Source organism: Seriola aureovittata, chromosome 12, assembly GCF_021018895.1.
Source record: "Seriola aureovittata isolate HTS-2021-v1 ecotype China chromosome 12, ASM2101889v1, whole genome shotgun sequence".
Lineage (NCBI taxonomy): Eukaryota > Metazoa > Chordata > Actinopteri > Carangiformes > Carangidae > Seriola > Seriola aureovittata.
In genome coordinates this window covers 4245155-4264679 of record NC_079375.1, presented here as the reverse complement: position 1 = coordinate 4264679, position 19525 = coordinate 4245155, and the positions used below count along the sequence as shown (strand labels likewise).

Sequence of the window (19525 nt, the reverse complement as noted above, 5' to 3'; positions counted from 1 at the left end):
AATTAATAAATATTGTGTCAAATCCACCTCACCAGCTCAATACTGTGGCTGCTGGACAACAGTGTGTGTCTGAAAGTTGAAGAGACAGCTGTGTGACTTGTGCTTTATCTATCTGTGTGTGTGTGTGTGTGTGTGTGTGTGTGTGTGTGTGTGTGTGTGTGTATGCTTGCTTATTCAGCTGTTGTTTTCAGACACAAACAGTGCCACAACATGTGGACACCGACTGGCTGACAAAAGGAGGAGAGGGAGGATGGTGAGAGAGGGAAGAAAAAGGAGAGAGAGAGGAAAGAGGGGAAAGGAAAGGAAAGGAAAGGAAAGGAAGAATGAAAGATAAACAGGAATGGGAAATATGAAGGAAGAAAGTGACACAGGAGGGGTGAAGAAATAAAAAGACAAGAAGAAGAAGAGGACAGAGAGGAAAAGGGAGGAAAGGTGAAAGGAAAGGAAGGTGAAGGGAAGGAGAGAATAGGGAAGACCGGCAGGAGGTAGGGAACTCAGATCTGTCTGCTTTCCTCTGCACACTTACATCATGTTGGTCAGTGTTACATAACAGCTCTGTCTCAGTCTGCCTCTTCACCATCATCATCACACATCTTCATTACAGAGTCTGTGTTAACACTCACACACATTTCTCTTTACATTTCATTTAGTTTTTTTTCATTTCGTGTGTGTGTCTGTGATCAAACACTCCATTAGGTGTTTAATGAATGTTAAAAAGAGGCTCTGCTGGTGCTATCACAGTCACATTTCTTATTTTCTAGTCGGTTGGTGGCGTTTTTAATTTTTTTTTTTTGTTTTGGTTCACGCCGCAAATTTAGGTTGTGTTCACACATACACACACATATATAAACGGGTTTGGAAAATGTATAACCTGTGAGGAGCCCGAGACAAAGTTATTCCCGTATCGTCTCATTGGTTCCTGAGTGGATGTGATGACAGTGCTTAGCTTGATACAGACATAAGATTATCTAAGAGTCCTCTCGTCCACAGCAACCACACTCTCCTCCAGCACTTTTTCCATGCTTGTGGTTGTGAGAATCATGAATAAAGCCTCTCTTTCATCACAAAGTAGTTGTCTCAGAGAGAAAAAAAGTTCCATGTTAATAGCTTCTTTCTTTCTTTCGAAGCTTCTCGGCTCATGCCAGCTCTGCTAATGTAGACGACTCCTACATAACTGCTTTTAAAACACGTCCTCATTTTGTGCCTGCGGCATCTTTCCATATGTTTTCATGCAGAATATGACACTGGCAAGTTAGAGAGAAAAACTACAAAAGACACATAGATTAAAAAACAAATGCGATTAAAGTCCCTCTTACTTTATCAAGAAAGGTCTCAATAGGACAAACAAATAGAACTAAATGAGAAGAAGATTCAGAGTTTAAAGGTCCATATAGTCTAAACGTAGATGTCCATGTGTTGTTTGATTATAAAGCAGGTCTATGTTCTATATTAACACTATGAAAGTATCAAAGCGCTCAGTCCACAGAGAAATGCACAAAGCCTGTATTCAGAAACTGAGCCTTGAAACCAGCTGTCAGGACTTAAAATGTTTAAGATATTGGACCTTTAAATTTGTGAAAAAAATCTCATCAAGAGAGACAAAAAAGATGATGCCAGTAACATCCAAACTACTGCAAACCATTGAGTGCATGAATTAAGTTTCTAGTTTAAAGACAGATATAAAGGATTAAAAGAAAAAAAAAAAAATCAGTTAGACCATTCCTGTTCAATAAGAGCATTCATCAAGACACCTGGGGATTTTCACTGTTTTGAGTCATAGCGATCATCCTTTATCTAGCTGCATGATTGATGCAGTGGTTACAGTATACGGCTCAAAAACTGTGAGTCACAGGACAATGAGAAGGTGAAGAAGAAAAAGTATGCATGTTAATGTTGGCGGGGCTGGCCAAGCTCAAACAACAATCCAAGCTACAACAATCAATTCAACAACATTCAATCATAATTATATTGGGTGTAAACAAGAGTAGATACTCACCCTGCTCCTTGATCTGTCTGATCTGCTTCACCGTCTCTTTGAGGATGGCACATTTGTCTGGTTTGACGTTGAGGTCGTCCATGTCGTTGATGTTGGCGAAGATCAGCTCTGCCAGCTCCTCGATGTATTTGTTCTCCTGTTCCCGGTTCCTCCTCTCAGTGCTCCTCTTCGGGCTGGACGTAGAATGAAAAAGAAGATGAGTATCTAAATAGTTCACTGTTAAATGTCCAAATTTCAAATTTAGTGTTTAAATGAAGACTTTTGTGTTCCTTTAATATGGTACAAGCTGAAGATTTGCTGTTTTATGCTTGTTTTTGCTTGAGTTGGATGTGCTAGCATTAGGTTAGTGTCTGGCATTAGGTCAACTGAACATAAAAAATACTCCCATAAAGTTGCTGAAAATCATGTTTCCTTGCATAAGTGTGTGCAGTTATTATTTTGTCTTTTGGGAAACACTGAGACATCCTCACTCTCACAGCAAGCTGACCTCCTCACAACCTCACTGCAACCATAGCTACAACATTCATCTGTCCTCATTATAACCTCAGTATGTCGTCACTACATCCTTCATACATCCTCCCGGATCAGAAAGCACAACTCGTTGATGCTTATATAAACCACTGTCTGTAAAAATGCTGCGGCAGCATTTTTCTCCATCAACCTGCAAGAGCCTCGACCCACAAACCACATTAACCTCTCTCTCTGTCTGTCCTCTCTTTATCTCTTTGAATAAAATGTCATCCTTTTTAACCTTTTTACAAAAAAGACCCACAAACAAACTTTTTATGAAAGAAGATTATTACAAATTACTGATTAGATATTATATTACTTATTTGACATGTTTTTGGAGCTTAGAAGAAGGATCAGAATCAATCAGAATAACAACACACACATAATTAATGACTGATTGTACAGTGCAATGTTATGAAGCTCCTGTTTCTGAAGATATTACGAGCTCCCGAAGCATCATTATTGTACTGAAGTATTGTTGTTGGGAGGATGCGTGTTTTGATACTACAGTGAGGATTTATTGGTGTTACAGTAAGGATGTACTGGGACTGTGGACTGTGGATGAAGGTCTTCACCTGGGCCCCAGGAGGTCTGACTGACAGTCCTTCCTCTTCAGAGAGTCTCCCCCTTTAGGGGGCTCCGGGGTGTCCCCCCTCCCACTACTCATCTTCAGCAAATATCAGTACCTGGAGGCAGAGACAGATAGAGGGGAAAGAGAACATTGTTGGTCAAAAATATTGTTTTAAAAATGTATGGAAGATCATAATGATATACTCTATGATTTATGCTTTTAGCAATTATTAAACATAAAATACACAGTGATATTTTGCCATGTTGAAACAGCAACTTTTAAAGGTCATACATTGTATAAAGGTAGATGTCCATGTTGTTTGATTATAAATCAGGTCTAGGTTCTATATTAATACTGTGAAAGTATCAAAGCCTCAGTCCACAGAGAAATGCACACAGCCTGTATTCAGAAACTGAGCCTTAAAACCAGCCGTCAGGACTTCTGAAACTTTGTGATGTCACAACAAAGCAGTTCTTTGGATATACATATATTTTTTTTTTGAAACTTAAGTTTTTATTGAACTTTTACAGGCATGGCACAAGACAATCTCAACATGGTACTCCACACATGGACAGATAGAATAGGCGACAGACAGATACTCGATACAAGAAAAATAACCATACACATCCAAGTACAGGCATCCAGAAATCCATACCTTTAACAAAACATAAAAATGAAACCAAAATATCAATCCACCTTCATATAATCCCAAAACCTACCCCAAGGGGTCAACCCTCCCCCCCCTGTCGTCACTCAGCCTATAAAGCATACATTCATATGATGCTGTCTCGCAGTCATCGCATATATCCACTCTTTCACCCGTGGAGCCTCAGGTGCTTTCCAGTGTCTCAAAATTACTCTACATGCTGTCGACGTACCCACAGAGACAACTGAGAAATCACTCCTGTCCGCAGTGGGCAGCCGGGATCTATCCCCCAGTAAGCAGAGCTCCGGGTTCAAAGAAATTTCTGATCCAAACCAATTACTCAAAATGTTCAGGATCTGAGTCCAGAAAGACCTGATCAAAGCACACTCCCACATACAATGAAGGAAAGTTCCAGTTTCTTTTTTGCATTTCCAACACAAATCTTCACCCACAAGTTTCATTATATACAGACGAGATGGTGTATAATAGTATCTATGTAAAACATTGTACTGTGTAAGTTTTCCTCTCGCTTCTCTCACATATTTTCCACAGTCAGCCTCTTTGGATAAATTTGAAATCATACGCATAAAGTACAATTTGCCAAATTGCTTATTATTAAACTCATAATGTTGTTTTTTGATGTGCAAGATAATAAAATCTGTGCCATCATAAGGATGCTTTTAATCTAGATTCACTGAATTCGTGTGGAAGTTAAAAACCTCACCCCTGACGGTGAAAAGTCTTCCTCTCTGTACTCCATGAGCTCAGTAACATTCTTAACCACACTATTACAAACAGACAAGAATTCATGTGCTGAAGATGTACACAACCTGTTTGAATGATGCATAATCAAACAAGGAGTGTGCTCGTGACTCATGAAAACAATGTACCATTGTAATGTGCCTGCAGGCAATATGTGGGAGGCCCAGTGGGAATACAGTAGGTGTAAATAATTACTTCTGTTAGAAATAGCTAATTCATGTAGGCATTCGCGCTGTGCTTACATGAACGTTTCTGGCATTTAAGTTGACATCTTCAACAGGAGTCATACTGTTGAGGAGCCACACTGTCTTGATAATCTCTCTGTGAACATGAAGCTACTGTGTGTGCGCAAGAATAAAAAAAGAAGGAAAGTCAAGGTAGATGGAAAGAGATTAAAAGTAAACACCCATTGGCAGGAGAAGTTACACCATATGGTCACCTCATGCTGCTAGACCTTCTACCAAACACTGATGACAAAACTCATCTTGTTGGCCCAACACCAGGCAGCTCTGCTGTGTGTCCTCGTTGGGTTTTAAGGAGTTGAAACAGATTTACAGGTCTCATTCATCGAAGTTCAAAAAGGTGTTCATATGCAGGACTTTTACTCTGTTGTTTGCTTTTCTAAAGGTTGTTTGATTTTAACTTTTAATTTTTAAATTTTACCCTTCTCTGTCTTTAAGATGATTTTTATGGCATGTTTGACCAGTGATGTTGCAGTTATGGGGTAAAGAGGCTTTTATTTGTCTCTGGATTCAAGAATTGCAAATGATGTGTGTATATATATATATATATATATATATATATATATATACTGTATATGTATATATGTGTGTGTGTGTGTCTGTGTGCGTGCCTGCTAGTGTGTATGTGTGTATCTATGTTTCTGAATGTTTTTATTTGCTTTTATTTTACTCTTTATGTAAAGTGTCCTTCGGTGTCCTGAAAGGTGTTTATAAATAAAATGTTTTATATTAATTATTATTAAATTTGCATGAAGTGCTTCAACAAAAACACAGCTGCAAAGCCAAAGATGTGGGTAGTTCGACAAGATCGAAATTGAAAATAGCAGTTAGTTGCACTGGAATTAAGTCGGCAAGTTTTTAAGCATAAATTTAAAGTTATTTCGGGTTTAGGCCCTCTAGCACATTGACATTTTGTCTATAGGCATAAACTTTTTCAGATGATTTTCTTAAACTGGTTATCAAATAGATGCTTAAGGAAACTGACAGATTATCTTCTAACCTGATTACAAATTGATGTATAATCTGGTCTTTTTAAATGTGACAAATCTTACACACAATCACACACACCGATGAGGCAGAGGCTAGCAGTTACAAGCACTGGGAGAAGAAGGTGTGTGTCAGGGCAGTAGGCCTTTAAGGCCCTTCAACTGGCCAACACATCACCTGACTGTTACATAACAGTCTGTGGGGCTGATACTGAGCAGATGAAGGCAGGAAAGCGGGATAAGGGAGAGAGAAAACAACAGGGAGGGGAGAGGGAGAGAGAGAGAGAGAAAAGAGAGACGATGAGAAAGAAAGTGAGAAGGACAAAGATAGAAAGAAGGGAAAGTGGAAGGAAAAAGATGTATTCAGGGAAAGCGCAGCAGAACAAAGGATAAGAAGAGGATCAAACGGATGAACGATGGGTTTATTGGTGCGTACGGGAAACATTTTCTCACACAGACATCAAGTCAGCAAGTGCAAATGTACATAAGACACGTGGGTGTGGATGGGGAGGGGGGTGACAAGAGGAGGAAAATGGGAGGGGGGGGGGACATCTATTGCTCTAAATAATAATCAGGCCTGAGGAAGGAGGAGAATATGGCCTAATTACACCAGGAGAGGAGAGGAGAGGAGAGGAGAGGAGAGGAGAGGAGAGGAAAGTAGTGTCTTTGGCTCTGGTTGAACTGATAGTTCCCATAATGCAGGGAGAAGCCTTGTTAATCAGCTGTTATCATCACCAGTCACCTAGTTATCAACACTTCTTGCTATCACCCAATTCTAGCCAGGCCAGCAGCACGGTTCTAATGTCAGGCTGACAGTCAGTCTGTTTATCAGTTGGTCCACCACTGATATTCAGAGTGAAGTATCTCCACAACTATTCAATGATTGTCATGAAAAGATATTCAAGGTCTCAAGAGGATGAATTTCTAAAGTCTTTGGTGATCCTCTGACTTTTCTCAAGCACCTTTTAGTTTTTTATTGATATACTCAACAATTGTTTCAAGGATTGCCATGAAATCTGGTAAAGACATTCATAATCCACAGAGGATGAATCTTTAATAACTGTGATCCCCAGACTTTTCGTCCAGTGCCACCACCAGGTCATAATTGACTTTGGTTTATGACCTAATGTCAAAACATTTCAGCTTAACTTGTATTTTGTGTTTAGAGCTGATTAGCTAATGTTAGCATACTAACAAGCTAAAGTAAGATGGCGGATATTGTACACATTATCCCTTCTGAACATAAACATGCTAGCACTGTCACCGTGAGCATGTTAACCTGTTTAGATTTATCTCAAAGAACCGCTGTGACTCAGCGCAACCATCAGAGGGACCTGACTGCCCCTTTTTCATTACTTTGGTTGCTCAGGTCCTTTGTGCCATGGTTTAACTGACTTTAAGTGATTCCTTAAGTATAAGACTAAGATAAGGAGAAAACCTTAAATATTAACTTAAGGTGTTTTGTGCATCCAGCTCCAGAACCTTAAAAAACCCACTCTTAACCATGATGTCCTCACAACGATGGTTTCAAATCAAGCTTTATCCACACAACCACAGAAAGACACGTATACACACACACGTATACACACACACACACACACACACACACACACACACACACACACACACACACACACACACACACACACAGCATCACATAATCATTTAATAATCATTGTCTCAAGCAGATACACATGGGCCCACAATTGCAAACACATATATGGAGAGACACATATGGCCTTGCATACACACACACACACACACACACACAGACAAACACACAATGAATTAACACTAATGTACCCTGCGACAAAAGCCTTTAGCCTGTTCAGCCCAATACTAATGCAATCAGAGGAGCCAAGAGCTTCACAAAGAGAGACGGGGCCAGAGGGTCAAACCAGCCATTAAGGAATTAAAGCTGAGGACTGATCACAGCCTGCTTAAGTGGACTCTGTCTCCAATAGAAACCATCGCTCCTCCGTTTCTTTGTTGTGGGTTTCTGAAAAACCAGTAGTGACAGGGTGAGGCTTTAACAGGTGTGTTCTCATTATGGTGCTACATGACGGAGCGTTTTCACGTTAAAGCTGCCTTATTTTGACCAAGGAGGAGACACTGCCACTTGAACTTCAGCATACAGAACATGCACCATTCCTTCCTCACAAAATAAACGCGTTTAACGTTCACGCCTGAATTCACTATATGGGGTGTGTTATCATTTATTTAACTACAAACTGTATTTCTGGCTTTCAAGGAATATCTCTGTGGTTTTTCTACTTCCTGGTGTGTTACAGGTGACAGGGAGAAGGCATGGTGTCAGATTACAGCCAGACAGAGGTCAGATGAGAAGAAAGAGAGCGAGAGCTGCAACCTATTTAGCAGATTGGCTTGTTAAAATAATAGAAAAACGAACTAGCACACAAAGTGAAGGAGGGTTTGTTAATATAGGGTCCGGATAATTATACCGTGCAAGAGGGAATGGCTGAAAACATGAATAAATGGTCGATGTGACAATCACCATTTGCATGCGAGACCTAGCCTGACAAAATGATAGTTGTCATGGAAGTAAAACACACTATGGGTGGTTATTAAAGGAATGAGTCATCCTCAGGCCTTAGCTTGCAGAATAATTGAGGTTTTGAGCATGTAACAAAAAAAAAGAAAAAAAAGAAAAGACACTGACCACGCAGTCTTATGTAATGACTGACAGCACAAAATTAAAGCTAATGTGTTTTTGCAGGGACTGTGGAAAAACTCCATCTTTATACTTAATATAAGAACACATTAACGGTGTGGTTCTTGTTTACTGTAAGGACATTAAATGTTAAACGAAAAAGTTTTTTGTCCCTAGAATTAAGTCTACATAATTTACTGTTTCAACTCCGTGTTATAGACAACGCAGCTCGTCTGAATACTGCTTTGCATTATTGAAGCTACACATTCAGGTCTGTACATATACCGAGGAACACTATGAGTTAACACATAAAACAAGGTTTAATTAGGTTAAGTATAATTTTTCAGACTCTTTTTCTCAACTTGCTTGAAAATGACTGGGTTATATTCTTCAAGCCAGTAAAAGTTTTCAGCTAAAACAGTCTGAGTAGTTATCAACATTGGTTGTTTTGTTTGCACGCCAGAAAGGCTGAGAAATACTGGAATTATATAGTCCCGATGTAAACGCGACAGTGGGTTTGACAGTGGTGACTGAGAGGTGGGACCCTCCTCCCTTTGGCGTCTAAGCTCCTGTCAAGGCCGCAGTCTAAGCCAGCGAACCCTCCCATCACACACAAACATAAAGTAGATTTAATACCCTGCTGCGGCTGGATTAAGAACACTGGCTTCTCCCACACTGAGGGGCCTGCAACATATGATGGTGTGTGTGGAGTGTGTTTGTGTGTGTGTGTGTGTGCATCTCTGCGTCAGGTTGTCCATGTAAATACGTCCAATCTCTTTATGTACATCTCTGCCGTTTGGTGCCAACGGTGATGCTGCTCTGAGCTGGCGGCTTTATGGTCGGTGGCTTACCGACTGTTGCCAGGGACGACAAGCATTTTGTTGATCTAGCTGGCTTTAGACAACATCAATTCTATACATCAAGGTAAACCCAACTTTAAATTTAACAAAGACTAATTTCACAGAACAAATATGTCAAATGTAACTGCAGATTCTGTCTCACAAACCATGTTTGACTTTCAATTACATTTTTAACTAAACCAACACAACTCCAAGTTATTAGGGAACAAAGTAGAAGGCACTCCTCCAGGCATCTCTGTCAACAGGGAACAAGAAACCATTCTCCACCTTGACACGTTACTTTCTGCCACAAAAACAAAACCAGACTAGAGGTTTGGTTTAACTTAACCCAGAGACCTTTTTAAAAACTAAGAAAAACTCCTGTGTTATTAGTTTAATTATATGATGCAAGTGTGAATTAATCCAGTAGATTCAAAGATGATTTTTTGAGCACCACACTTCTTCATCCCACAAAGTCATTTAACTCCAAGACAGGAATTTCCCACTTGTGGCTTCAAACTCTTCATTTTTAATCTGAAAAGTGACAAAGCTTCCACTTGTCACTCATCTATCTTTACTCTAATTCACAATTCCAGCTGTGCAGTTGATGCTGGACGTATGTGAGTGTACTCAGTCCTCTGAAAGCGACACACCATACTAACTGTCGCAACCAAAGATAGATTATTTAAGATTAGTTATTTCATTGCCTGCTTATATCGAGCCCTCATTTGAAGCTTAATTAGAAGTCTGCCTTAATATGGCTTTAACATTAAAAACGCTGCATATAGCCAAAGAGGATAACAACGTCGGTTTCTGTTAATGCCCGACAGATGTCACAGCACAGTCCAACACCCAACAAATTTTTTTTTTTTTTGGGAATCTTTTTCAACCTTAAAACAATCTGCATGTCACAGCTGGCCTATATTGACATACTAAGTTCAGTGCCAGAACAACTAATGGTACTTCTCAGGAAAAAAAAAATTGCAGAGGGATGTTGCTGCACATTCTGATTTCCATTACGGCTTTGACAGTTGTGTGTCCTTTCAAATTTCATGCAAAACCTTTGCTCTCACAAAGCTGATCCGACGTGTATGAAGCTGTACCCACATTACCCGGTCCATCCTGATAGCCATTCTTACAGCTGAAAAACGCAGTATTTTCATAGTCTGTCAGGCTGTCAACCAGTTCTGTATATCTAAAATGTGGTCACTATGACAACAAAACAGCTGCCACCTGGCAGGCTGGTCCTTTTTTTTATTGAATTGTTGTCAAAGTTTCCGAGGACTCCTTACACCGGTGTGCTGGAATGGAAAGCAAACACCTTTCTGTGTGCTGAGTCCCCACAAAATTCAAGCTGTACGCATTGACCCACTTCAACCTATGCCCTTTATTTTCTAAACAGCCGTCCCCACCCCCGTCCCAACACTTCCTTGTCTCAGTAAATACAGCTTAACTGGTATTTGAGTAACGGAACAGGTCAAACTTTTGACTCAGTGTCACCTGAGCGCTATTCCATTAAAAAAAAAAAAAAATGTTGTTTCATATTTGGTTTTTAATCTCATCATCAACATTATGAGCTTTAGCTAGAGCCACGGCTAAATGAGGAACACGCTACTGTCACCACTCCATTAGAATTTTCCATATGGTGATGAAGGTGAACCTCAAACTGCATGAACCAAGGAAATTGGAAGCTGATCTCAAGCAAGTGCAGCGCAGAAACACCAGAGCAACAATCATAGCATCAAAAGAGGCAAAGATTTTATTCCTTTAAATGAACTGTTTACAGATTAGCTTGTGTGCAGGCTGCTCAGCCAGCAGCTGCTCATTACTCTGCATGTGCAGCTTCATGTAATGTGAGAGCCTGATCGATTATAGACCAGAATCAATACCACTGAACATGCCTGCCCAGATGCTAACTCAATTGTGAGTATGCACAGATGCACGCATGCACACAGGCCCATGAAGACACACACACAAAAACCAATACTATTCCTAATGCTATTTCACATGTGCACCAATTAACACATGCAAGACGAGCAATAGTTCTGATTCTCACACAAGCAACCCAAAGCAAAATTGCAAAATAAGTGAAAGAGCAGAAAAACAAACATTTAAATCATCTGTAACTCTGATGGAGTTGGTCTAAGGAACTTGACAACTAACGCAAAAAGTCCCTCATACCCTGACACAGCACAGCACGAAAGCCACTGATCCACACACACACACACACACTCTTCGTGCAGGAAAGACAGCAGAGTGGAGCATTCGTGCCCCAAATCTGTCCAGTGGTGGTTAAACCTCTGGACCCTTGAGCAAGCATGGAAAAACACAGTCAGGACGTCAGAGTGAAGCTTGTAGAGAGATAGAGAGAGAGAGAGAGTGGGAGGCTTTGTTTTTTTGTCAGCAACACTCACCCTCGCTTGTTTCGTCACCAAATCTGGACACAAACTCTTGAGTCTTCTCAGCTCGAGTTTCATATCACAATCTCTAATCTCATCTAATCTAATCAAGTCACTACTGTGGAATGGAAACGAAAAGGTTTAAATGTTATTCATAGTGGAGGTTGTAGTAGTACAGTAAGCTTACTAATCAGGTCAGTTGACAAAACAAGAGTCACAGTTTGATGCATGTCATACTTCTCAAAATAAGTATTACAAATGTACAGAAGCCAAACTTGAACATTTCCACTTTAAATTCCTGTAAATGAGACGAAGACATGCTGACACTATGCCAGATTCTATACACCCAAATTCCTCTGCACGAAAAAAACAAAGAAAACAACACATATCTTTTAATAGCCTGAAAAGTTGGTCATCAATACAGCTTCCATCTGATATAAAGACTCTGCTGATGGGCTCTAGCTTAAGAAAAGGTAGCACAAAATGAAAGCAAAAACACAGAGATACTCTGCAGGAGTTTCAGCCCGGAGGTCAAACTCCACCTTCAACTCACTGAATGACTTATCTGCAGTGGTAGCCAGTGGTAGTCAGTGTGAAAATTAACATACAGTCACAGCTGAGTGGCTTCATAAAACTCCTACCTCTGTTTCTGGCCTCTGTGCATATGAAAAATTTCCTTCCAACGAAGTTCAGGGAGAAAAAAAAAATACCTGTGACATCATTTTCTCAACTATAGGTGTCGCTTAGTGAGAATAGTTGTTTTTCAGACGGTGGATATCTGGAAAATATATGAAAGTATAACTTGCGGAATATCAAACAGTTAACTAACGTCTTACTAACTGGAAATGCTGCATTAAAAACTCATAACTATTTCATATTTTTCTAAAGTGTGAACTTGTCATTTTGAAACTCATCAACAGGCTCCATAAAACTGTGAAATTCTTGCTGGTTTTGCCGCAGCTCTCCCTCGAACGACTGGCTGTACGTACACGCTTTCTGAATGAGTGTTAACAGCAGTTGTTATTGAAGCAGAGCAAACTGAGTTAACAGTTGGCTGGTTAGACCTCAGGTGACAGAGCAGCTACTGGCCTGCTGACTATGCACTCTGTGTGAGAGAGAGTGTGTGTGTGTGTGTGTGTGTTTGGGGGGAGTGGTTGTGAATGACACACACACACACACAAACACACACACACACACACATACACACACTGTGTCAAAACCACAATAATAAATGGCAGCTCAAAGTCCAGTTCTGACGAAGACGGTCACGCACACTGTGACCATCAAACTCATCACTGTTATGGGAATAAATACACATTATTATTATAATATTATTATTACCAGCTGTGACAGCGTGGCTGGTATTGTTTTCACCTTGTGAGTCTGTGTGTGTGTGTGTGTGTGTGTGTGTGTGTGTGCTGTAGCAGGAACTACCACTGAGGCTGTTTGGAGTACTTTGGCAGGTGTTTACATGTGTGTGTGTTTCTGTTGTCAATGTGATAGCATCACAACTGTTTAAGATACAGGCATGAAACTTTACAGATGTGTAGCTGACATCAAAATGAAGGTGTTCAAAGATGGGTGTGGTCTACCCCATGAGTACTGACCTCTAATATGTAATAATGTACTAATGACTAGTGACTACTCATGGGTTGAAATGTCAACATGTTGACTGGTGTGAACACATCGCAACATGGTCTAGTTACTACTAGAACTGAAGATGTCATTCTATAGTTTATCATAATGAATGTTAATTTGAATTGTCAGAGTACACTCACTCATACTACAAAATAAAACAGTAGGAATAAAAACAAACATTTTCCCATAATGTATCGTTTAAATTATGATTAAGATCCAAAAGTAAACAAAACAGTTACTCAACTGCCCCAGATCCCAACACAGGGGTGGAATCTTGTATCTCTCCCCCGTTGATTAACAGGTACGTCAACACAGGGACTAACAGCTGATGTTTAGTAATGCAGCTTAAGGTTTGTTCAGCAATGTTAGAAACAAGAGTCAAACAGCTGAGAAAGCTAAAAGTATTATTCAGCTACAAGTCAAATTCTCTTAAAACACTTAAATCATGAATGTAAACAGAACTCAAATTTAAACTGTCCAGCTTTCTGTTACTCAGAGTCTATGTAGAGTCTGATAGCCACTCACCTCTGCTTTGGTTAAACCTGTCCATAACCAGTCCAGAGCCGGCCAACCATCCCATGCCGGCCAGGCAGTCACACTGGGTTCTCACACCATGTACATAGTCAACACACACATACACATGCACCACGTAAATACAGACTCGTTGTGTATTTCCCCCTCTCTCGTCTGTGAGATTGCTCAGTGTGTATGTGTGTGTGTGTGTGTGTGTGTGTGTGTGTGTCATCTGCGCCTAATGACAGCTGACAAACTACATGCCACAAATCCTCTCTCTTTCTCTCTTTGTCCCCTCCCCCATCACGTAGACACACACACACACACACACACACACACACACACACACACACACGCTCACACACTCCTCCCTGTCTCCTCCCACAATACACACACACACACACGCACACACACACACACACACTCCTCCCTCCTGTTAGCCCATAGGCAGAAAAAAAAAAAACCTCCCTGTCTATCTCTCTCTCTCACACAGCCTTTCTAGAGACTGAATCATTTACATGGCCAGTTGATCTCACATTTTGGACTCACATTACACACTGAGGCAGAGCTAAGTATTATTTCCATTTTACACAGGTGCACCACGTATACAAAAACATTGAAGCTACAAAACTGAGTTAAATCTTATGAAAATGTACAAACATATTAAAAGCACTTAAGAAAATGCATGTTTATGATCATCATGTACAGTGATGAAACGTATGCTACTGCATCAGCCAACAAGATAATGAAATGCCATGATATTGACAATGGGATGGTACTTTCTGTCTGATTCTGTTATATAATAATAACATACATGCAACAAAACCAAAAGTATGTCGATACTGGGGCATAAATGCTGTTGGAGGTTTTCCACAACGTGCTGGAGCCTGGCTGCAGGGATCTACAGGTATAATATTCCAGTTACTGCAACCAGTTTATCCCTATAGCTCTTCCACACCAAACAGGGAAAAGCATTTCTTTACAGAGCTGGCTGTGTGCGTTGGGGGGTATTGTCATGTTGACACAAAAACAAGGGCCTTCCACAAACAGTTGCCACAAAGCTGCAAGCACTCTTTCTGTCTTAAATGTATAGGTACCACTTTACAATAAGACTACCCTTATAAAGGATTTACAAATAGTTTATAATTAGGTGATGCATTCGGTTGTTAACACTTTGTAAATCATAAATAAACAATTATTAACTAGTTACAAAAAAGTTTTCTTTTATTTATATTAAGTTTTCGTTATAAATAATAGTAACTCATTATGAGGTTAATGATCAGTAAGCATTAACTTGATCTTGCCAAATAGTGAGCCTGCATCAATATATGAAAACTGTGTTATAACTAGTTTATATTTGTTCATTCTTGATTTATTAAGTGTTAACAATCGAATTAATAACCTAATTATGAACCATTTATAAATCCTTATGGGGTAGTCTTATTGTAAAGTGGTACCAAAGTATGTAACGTTAAGATTTCCCTGCAGGCCAGCCCAAAGACCAAAGGCTGCGTAGTGAAAACCACATTAGCAGGAGCAGTTTGAATCCTCATTCACGTCTCAGCAAACCAGTTTGAAAGCTTTTTCCCCAACCAAGTCTGCAAACTTTCAAAATCAAAGCAAATGGATGTCTGTCAGAAACAGTGAAGCCAGTGAGTGACAGAGAAAGACTGACAAAGGCTGTTACTGTACATTCAGCACTTACATAATAAGCTTCATCCCTGTTTTGATAATAAGCCTCACACTAAGTGAGATGGCAGATAAGACAATTGTATGTGAGAAAGAGACATAGAGAGAGAGAGACAGAGAGACAGAGAGAGAGAGAGAGAGATGGGTAATTTTAAAAATGACAAAAGCTCTAAGTGCTGGTGGAAGCAGCTGTGTTTCACAGGCCACACACACGCACACGCACACATACGTGCGCGCACAAGGCAGACGCATAGAGCATATTTGCACAAACAGCTCTCAGTCGAGCACACAAACACACACAAAATTTGTAGCTGTCGTTCTCACTTAAACACAGACACCTCTCTTGCTCTCTCTCTCACTCACTCTCTCACACACACAAACACACACACACACACACACACACACACACACAAACACGCACACACACACACACACACACAAACACACACACAAACACACACACACACACACACACACACACACACACACACACACACACACACACACACACACACACACACACCTTTCTCTGCTTTCACTTTCCATGTTGTCATGTCAGGATGTCCCTGAGTTGCTTTATGAGCTGGTTGCAGTTACAGGGAACCAGTTTTGATGCTCTGCTGTTTAAACTCTGGCAGGGTTTCTCAACCTTTGATCCCACTGTGAAACCATTTCGCTTCTTAAGTTCTCATAACCCCACCTCTTCTTCTTGCTTTAGATCCACTGTATCACTCTGATTTTAAGTACTAAAGTACACATTCACATAGGCTGTTGAGCCCTGTGGCGCTGTGCACATCATCATACATACAGTGTACAAGTAAAGAAAGTGGCAAAGAAACAAAAAACAAACACCATTTATCATAATGAAATGAGGTCACTTACCTCATATGCACAGCATCCTGGGTAAACATCCACAAAGTGATACCTTGTGACATCATTCAGTACTCTCTGCAAAACACATAAAAAAGGAACAATGCTTAATATGTTAAAAGACAGCAGTTTGGTTTTTGCACTTGCAACAACTTTTCACCTCTAATACACTGTATGTGACAAGCTCTAAAAATGGACGATCCTAAACTTCCCATAATGCAGTTCAATTGGGGATTTTCATTGTAAAAAAAAAAAAATAATAAAATTCTGTGTCCCAAGTTTGCAATGCAGACCTTCTGTTAAAATGTTTACTCACACTCATCATAACTCTTGTGATATCACTCTACAGCTGTTTTTACAGTACTTTCCAAGACAAGTAAAGTAACTTTGATGTGTAAACCTTAGTGGACTTTCCTGTTCAGTTTCCAGGGCTGAGGCACAACAGAGTGAGACACATCACTGCAGGAGTCACTCCTTCACCGAGTACAGCTCGGGGACACACCCAGGATCGAATGTATGGAAGTGTGTGTGTTTGATAAATACGATGTTTGAGTTTTTAAACAGCGTAAAATCATTTTTTTTAGACTTTCACCTTAAACATCGTCTCACTCTTGCCCACAATAACAAGAGAACCTGCTGCTTTTCCCAGACACTGACCCTGCCTGGGAGAAGGATTCAGAGAGCTCCGAGGCCTTTTTCACACTGTGAGGCTGACCCGGGCCGCTGTGGTGCTGGTCCAGGTTCATCGAGTTCCCACTCCACAGTTCGCCATCACAAACATCCTATTTTATGAAACTTTATTTGAACAGCTGAGCTGATGCAGAAAACCTGCTTGAACCTCTCTCACAGGCGCAACTGGATTAAGAAGCATTTTAAAAGGATGTTCAGCTTTTATTTTCATGTTGCCAACGACCTGCGTCTCCACTGAAAAGTCAGATCGCATATCCTGTTGCCATGCCCTTGAGCAAAGACAGTGAAAGGCTCTACCTGCTCATTGACTGTCAGTCACGCCCCACCGTACCGTATGTAATGGGGTGAAAACTCATCTTATCGCGTCACATGTTCTCTCCTCAGTGAATCACATTCTCTCTCCCACCTCCTCTTATTAATGTAGTAAAAATGTTGACTCAGAAAAGGTTACGCTGACTTTGACCGAACATATTGCCATTTCTGGCTTTTAATTTTCTTAAAATGAAGCTTACTGCATTGGTTGCAAATTAGTCAGAGTCAGATCTTCAATGAAAATGCCTACGAAAAAGTCAACAGGAACACGAGTTAAATATGTGAAATGGAAACACCTATTAAAGGCAGTCCTTCCCACTCGCTCCAATTAAGTAGAAATGGGTACTACATTTATTTTTAGGCTCTTACTGTCAATGACTTTCTTATTGAGTAATATATGTTGAACCAGATCCAGTGTCACATTGAAAGAATCACAAAACACTTCCTCCAGCTAGTGTCGGAATAGCAACACAGCAACCTTGTTTGACTATTTGTCCGCTTGTTGTGCTATTGTTGTCTCTTTTCAGACTGTACGTTTATATATTTTTAGCTAATTGCGCGATTACATTACATTTCCGTTATACATGTAAAAGCCCGACTAGGGACAGGATTGGAGAATCAGCTCTCAACTCTTTGTGCAACACATTCGTTTCATGCCTTGTTTTGAAACTATGTTAAATTGCATCATCCCTATTAAATAAATAAATAAATAAACACAAGCAAAACACAAGTCAGCAAAGCTCTGTACTATTTCCCAGTGTCAGTGCATGCCAGCTCTTTTAAAGAAGCAATTTGGTCACATTTGTTTGGCGGATCAGCACATCCCAGCTATTGTACCTGGATTACTTCTATGTATGGCGAATCCCATGATGCAATTTGTGTTACACATCATTTTCCTTCATATTTAATGTGAATACTTTGAGGGGAAACCTGATGGAAGACTTTACAGGAGAAGATACCATTCTTCAAGATCCGAACCTGTCTTAGAAATTGGAGCCAGGTTCTTGGGGGTGGGGCAAGAGGCAGGAGCAGGCCTTATGGGAAATGTGGTCTGGTGAGAGACAGGTGACCAAAAATCTGCAGCATGGGCTTTTTGGTTTATAGGGATTCTACCAAGGCACCACAGTTAGTATGATACTGATGCACTGAAGTTTAAAATGCAACATGTGGCAGCTTTAAAGTTTACTTGTCTATTTAATCAGAACAGTGAAGTGGTGAATCTTTACCATGAACTACAGTTGAAATGCTGCAACTGCAAAGTAATAGTTAGGACATAGTGTGTGTGTGTGTGTGTGTGTGTGTGTGTGTGTGTGTGTGTGTGTGTGTGTGTGTGTGTGTGTGTGTGTGTGTGTGTGTGTGTTTGCATGGAAATGGTTACTGACAACACCAAAAGAAAAAGCAGTAAAAAGAAGAAGTGAGTTTTTTTGGTCAGTGGCCAAATCTGAAACATCTGCTGGCTGGCTTCCCTGGTGTGTGTGCGTGTGCGTGTGTGTGTGTGTGTGTGTGGTGTGTGTGTGTGTTGTGTGTGTGTGTGTGTGTGTGTGTGTGTGTTTGCATGGAAATGGTTACTGACAACACCAAAAGAAAAAGCAGTAAAAAGAAGAAGTGAGTTTTTTTGGTCAGTGGCCAAATCTGAAACATCTGCTGGCTGGCTTCCCTGGTGTGTGTGCGTGTGCGTGTGTGTGTGTGTGTGTGTGTGTGTGTGTGTGTGTGTGTGTGTGTGTGTGTGTGTATGTGTATGTGAAAGACAGCCACCCTCTCAGTCAGTTGGACACAGCCGACTCAAACCACAGAACCACTTCAACATGCACCTGCCACCGCTGAGAGATGGCTGCGTATGTGTGCATGTGTCAGTGTGTGTGTGCATCAGTGTGTCAGTGTGTGTGTGTGTGTGTGTAGGAGGGATGGACAGCTAATCTCTACCCAACTGCTTTGTGAATTGCACAAGCACACATGCAAGTGCAAATGTTCCTGAACACACAGTGGGAGAAAGACTCTGTGGCTGTGATTCAGCTCAGTTTGTGCACTTGAAAGTTGTGTAGGGAGGTGACATGTCAGAAAGTTTTATCAATAATAATCCCAGGAAACATTCCTCAGTGGAGCTGTCACAGACTGTGAGATATGATTAAAAGCTGGAAAAACGAGTCTGTGGAACTTTATTTAGTCAAAAAAGTTGTCACATTTCCTGCTG

At 40.5% G+C, this 19525-nt stretch overlaps 1 protein-coding gene across 5 annotated transcripts in view; it reads right to left on the bottom strand.

The window, feature by feature from the left end:
• The window catches only part of LOC130179363 (nuclear receptor coactivator 2-like), a 51156-nt gene that overhangs the window by 25592 nt on the left and 6039 nt on the right, over window positions 1-19525 (bottom strand). For 4 of the 5 annotated variants that reach the window (XM_056392285.1, XM_056392290.1, XM_056392288.1 and 1 more), the window contains exons 2-4: window positions 16345-16410; window positions 3082-3192; window positions 1997-2169 (exon numbers count right to left, since the gene is read on the bottom strand). In XM_056392285.1, coding sequence (XP_056248260.1) covers window positions 1997-2169; window positions 3082-3173 — 265 coding nt within the window. In that variant the 5' untranslated portion in view covers window positions 3174-3192; window positions 16345-16410. Of the gene's footprint in view, window positions 1-1996; window positions 2170-3081; window positions 3193-13785; window positions 14000-16344; window positions 16411-19525 lie in introns of those variants that run through there. The other variant, XM_056392287.1, reaches the window with a different exon arrangement.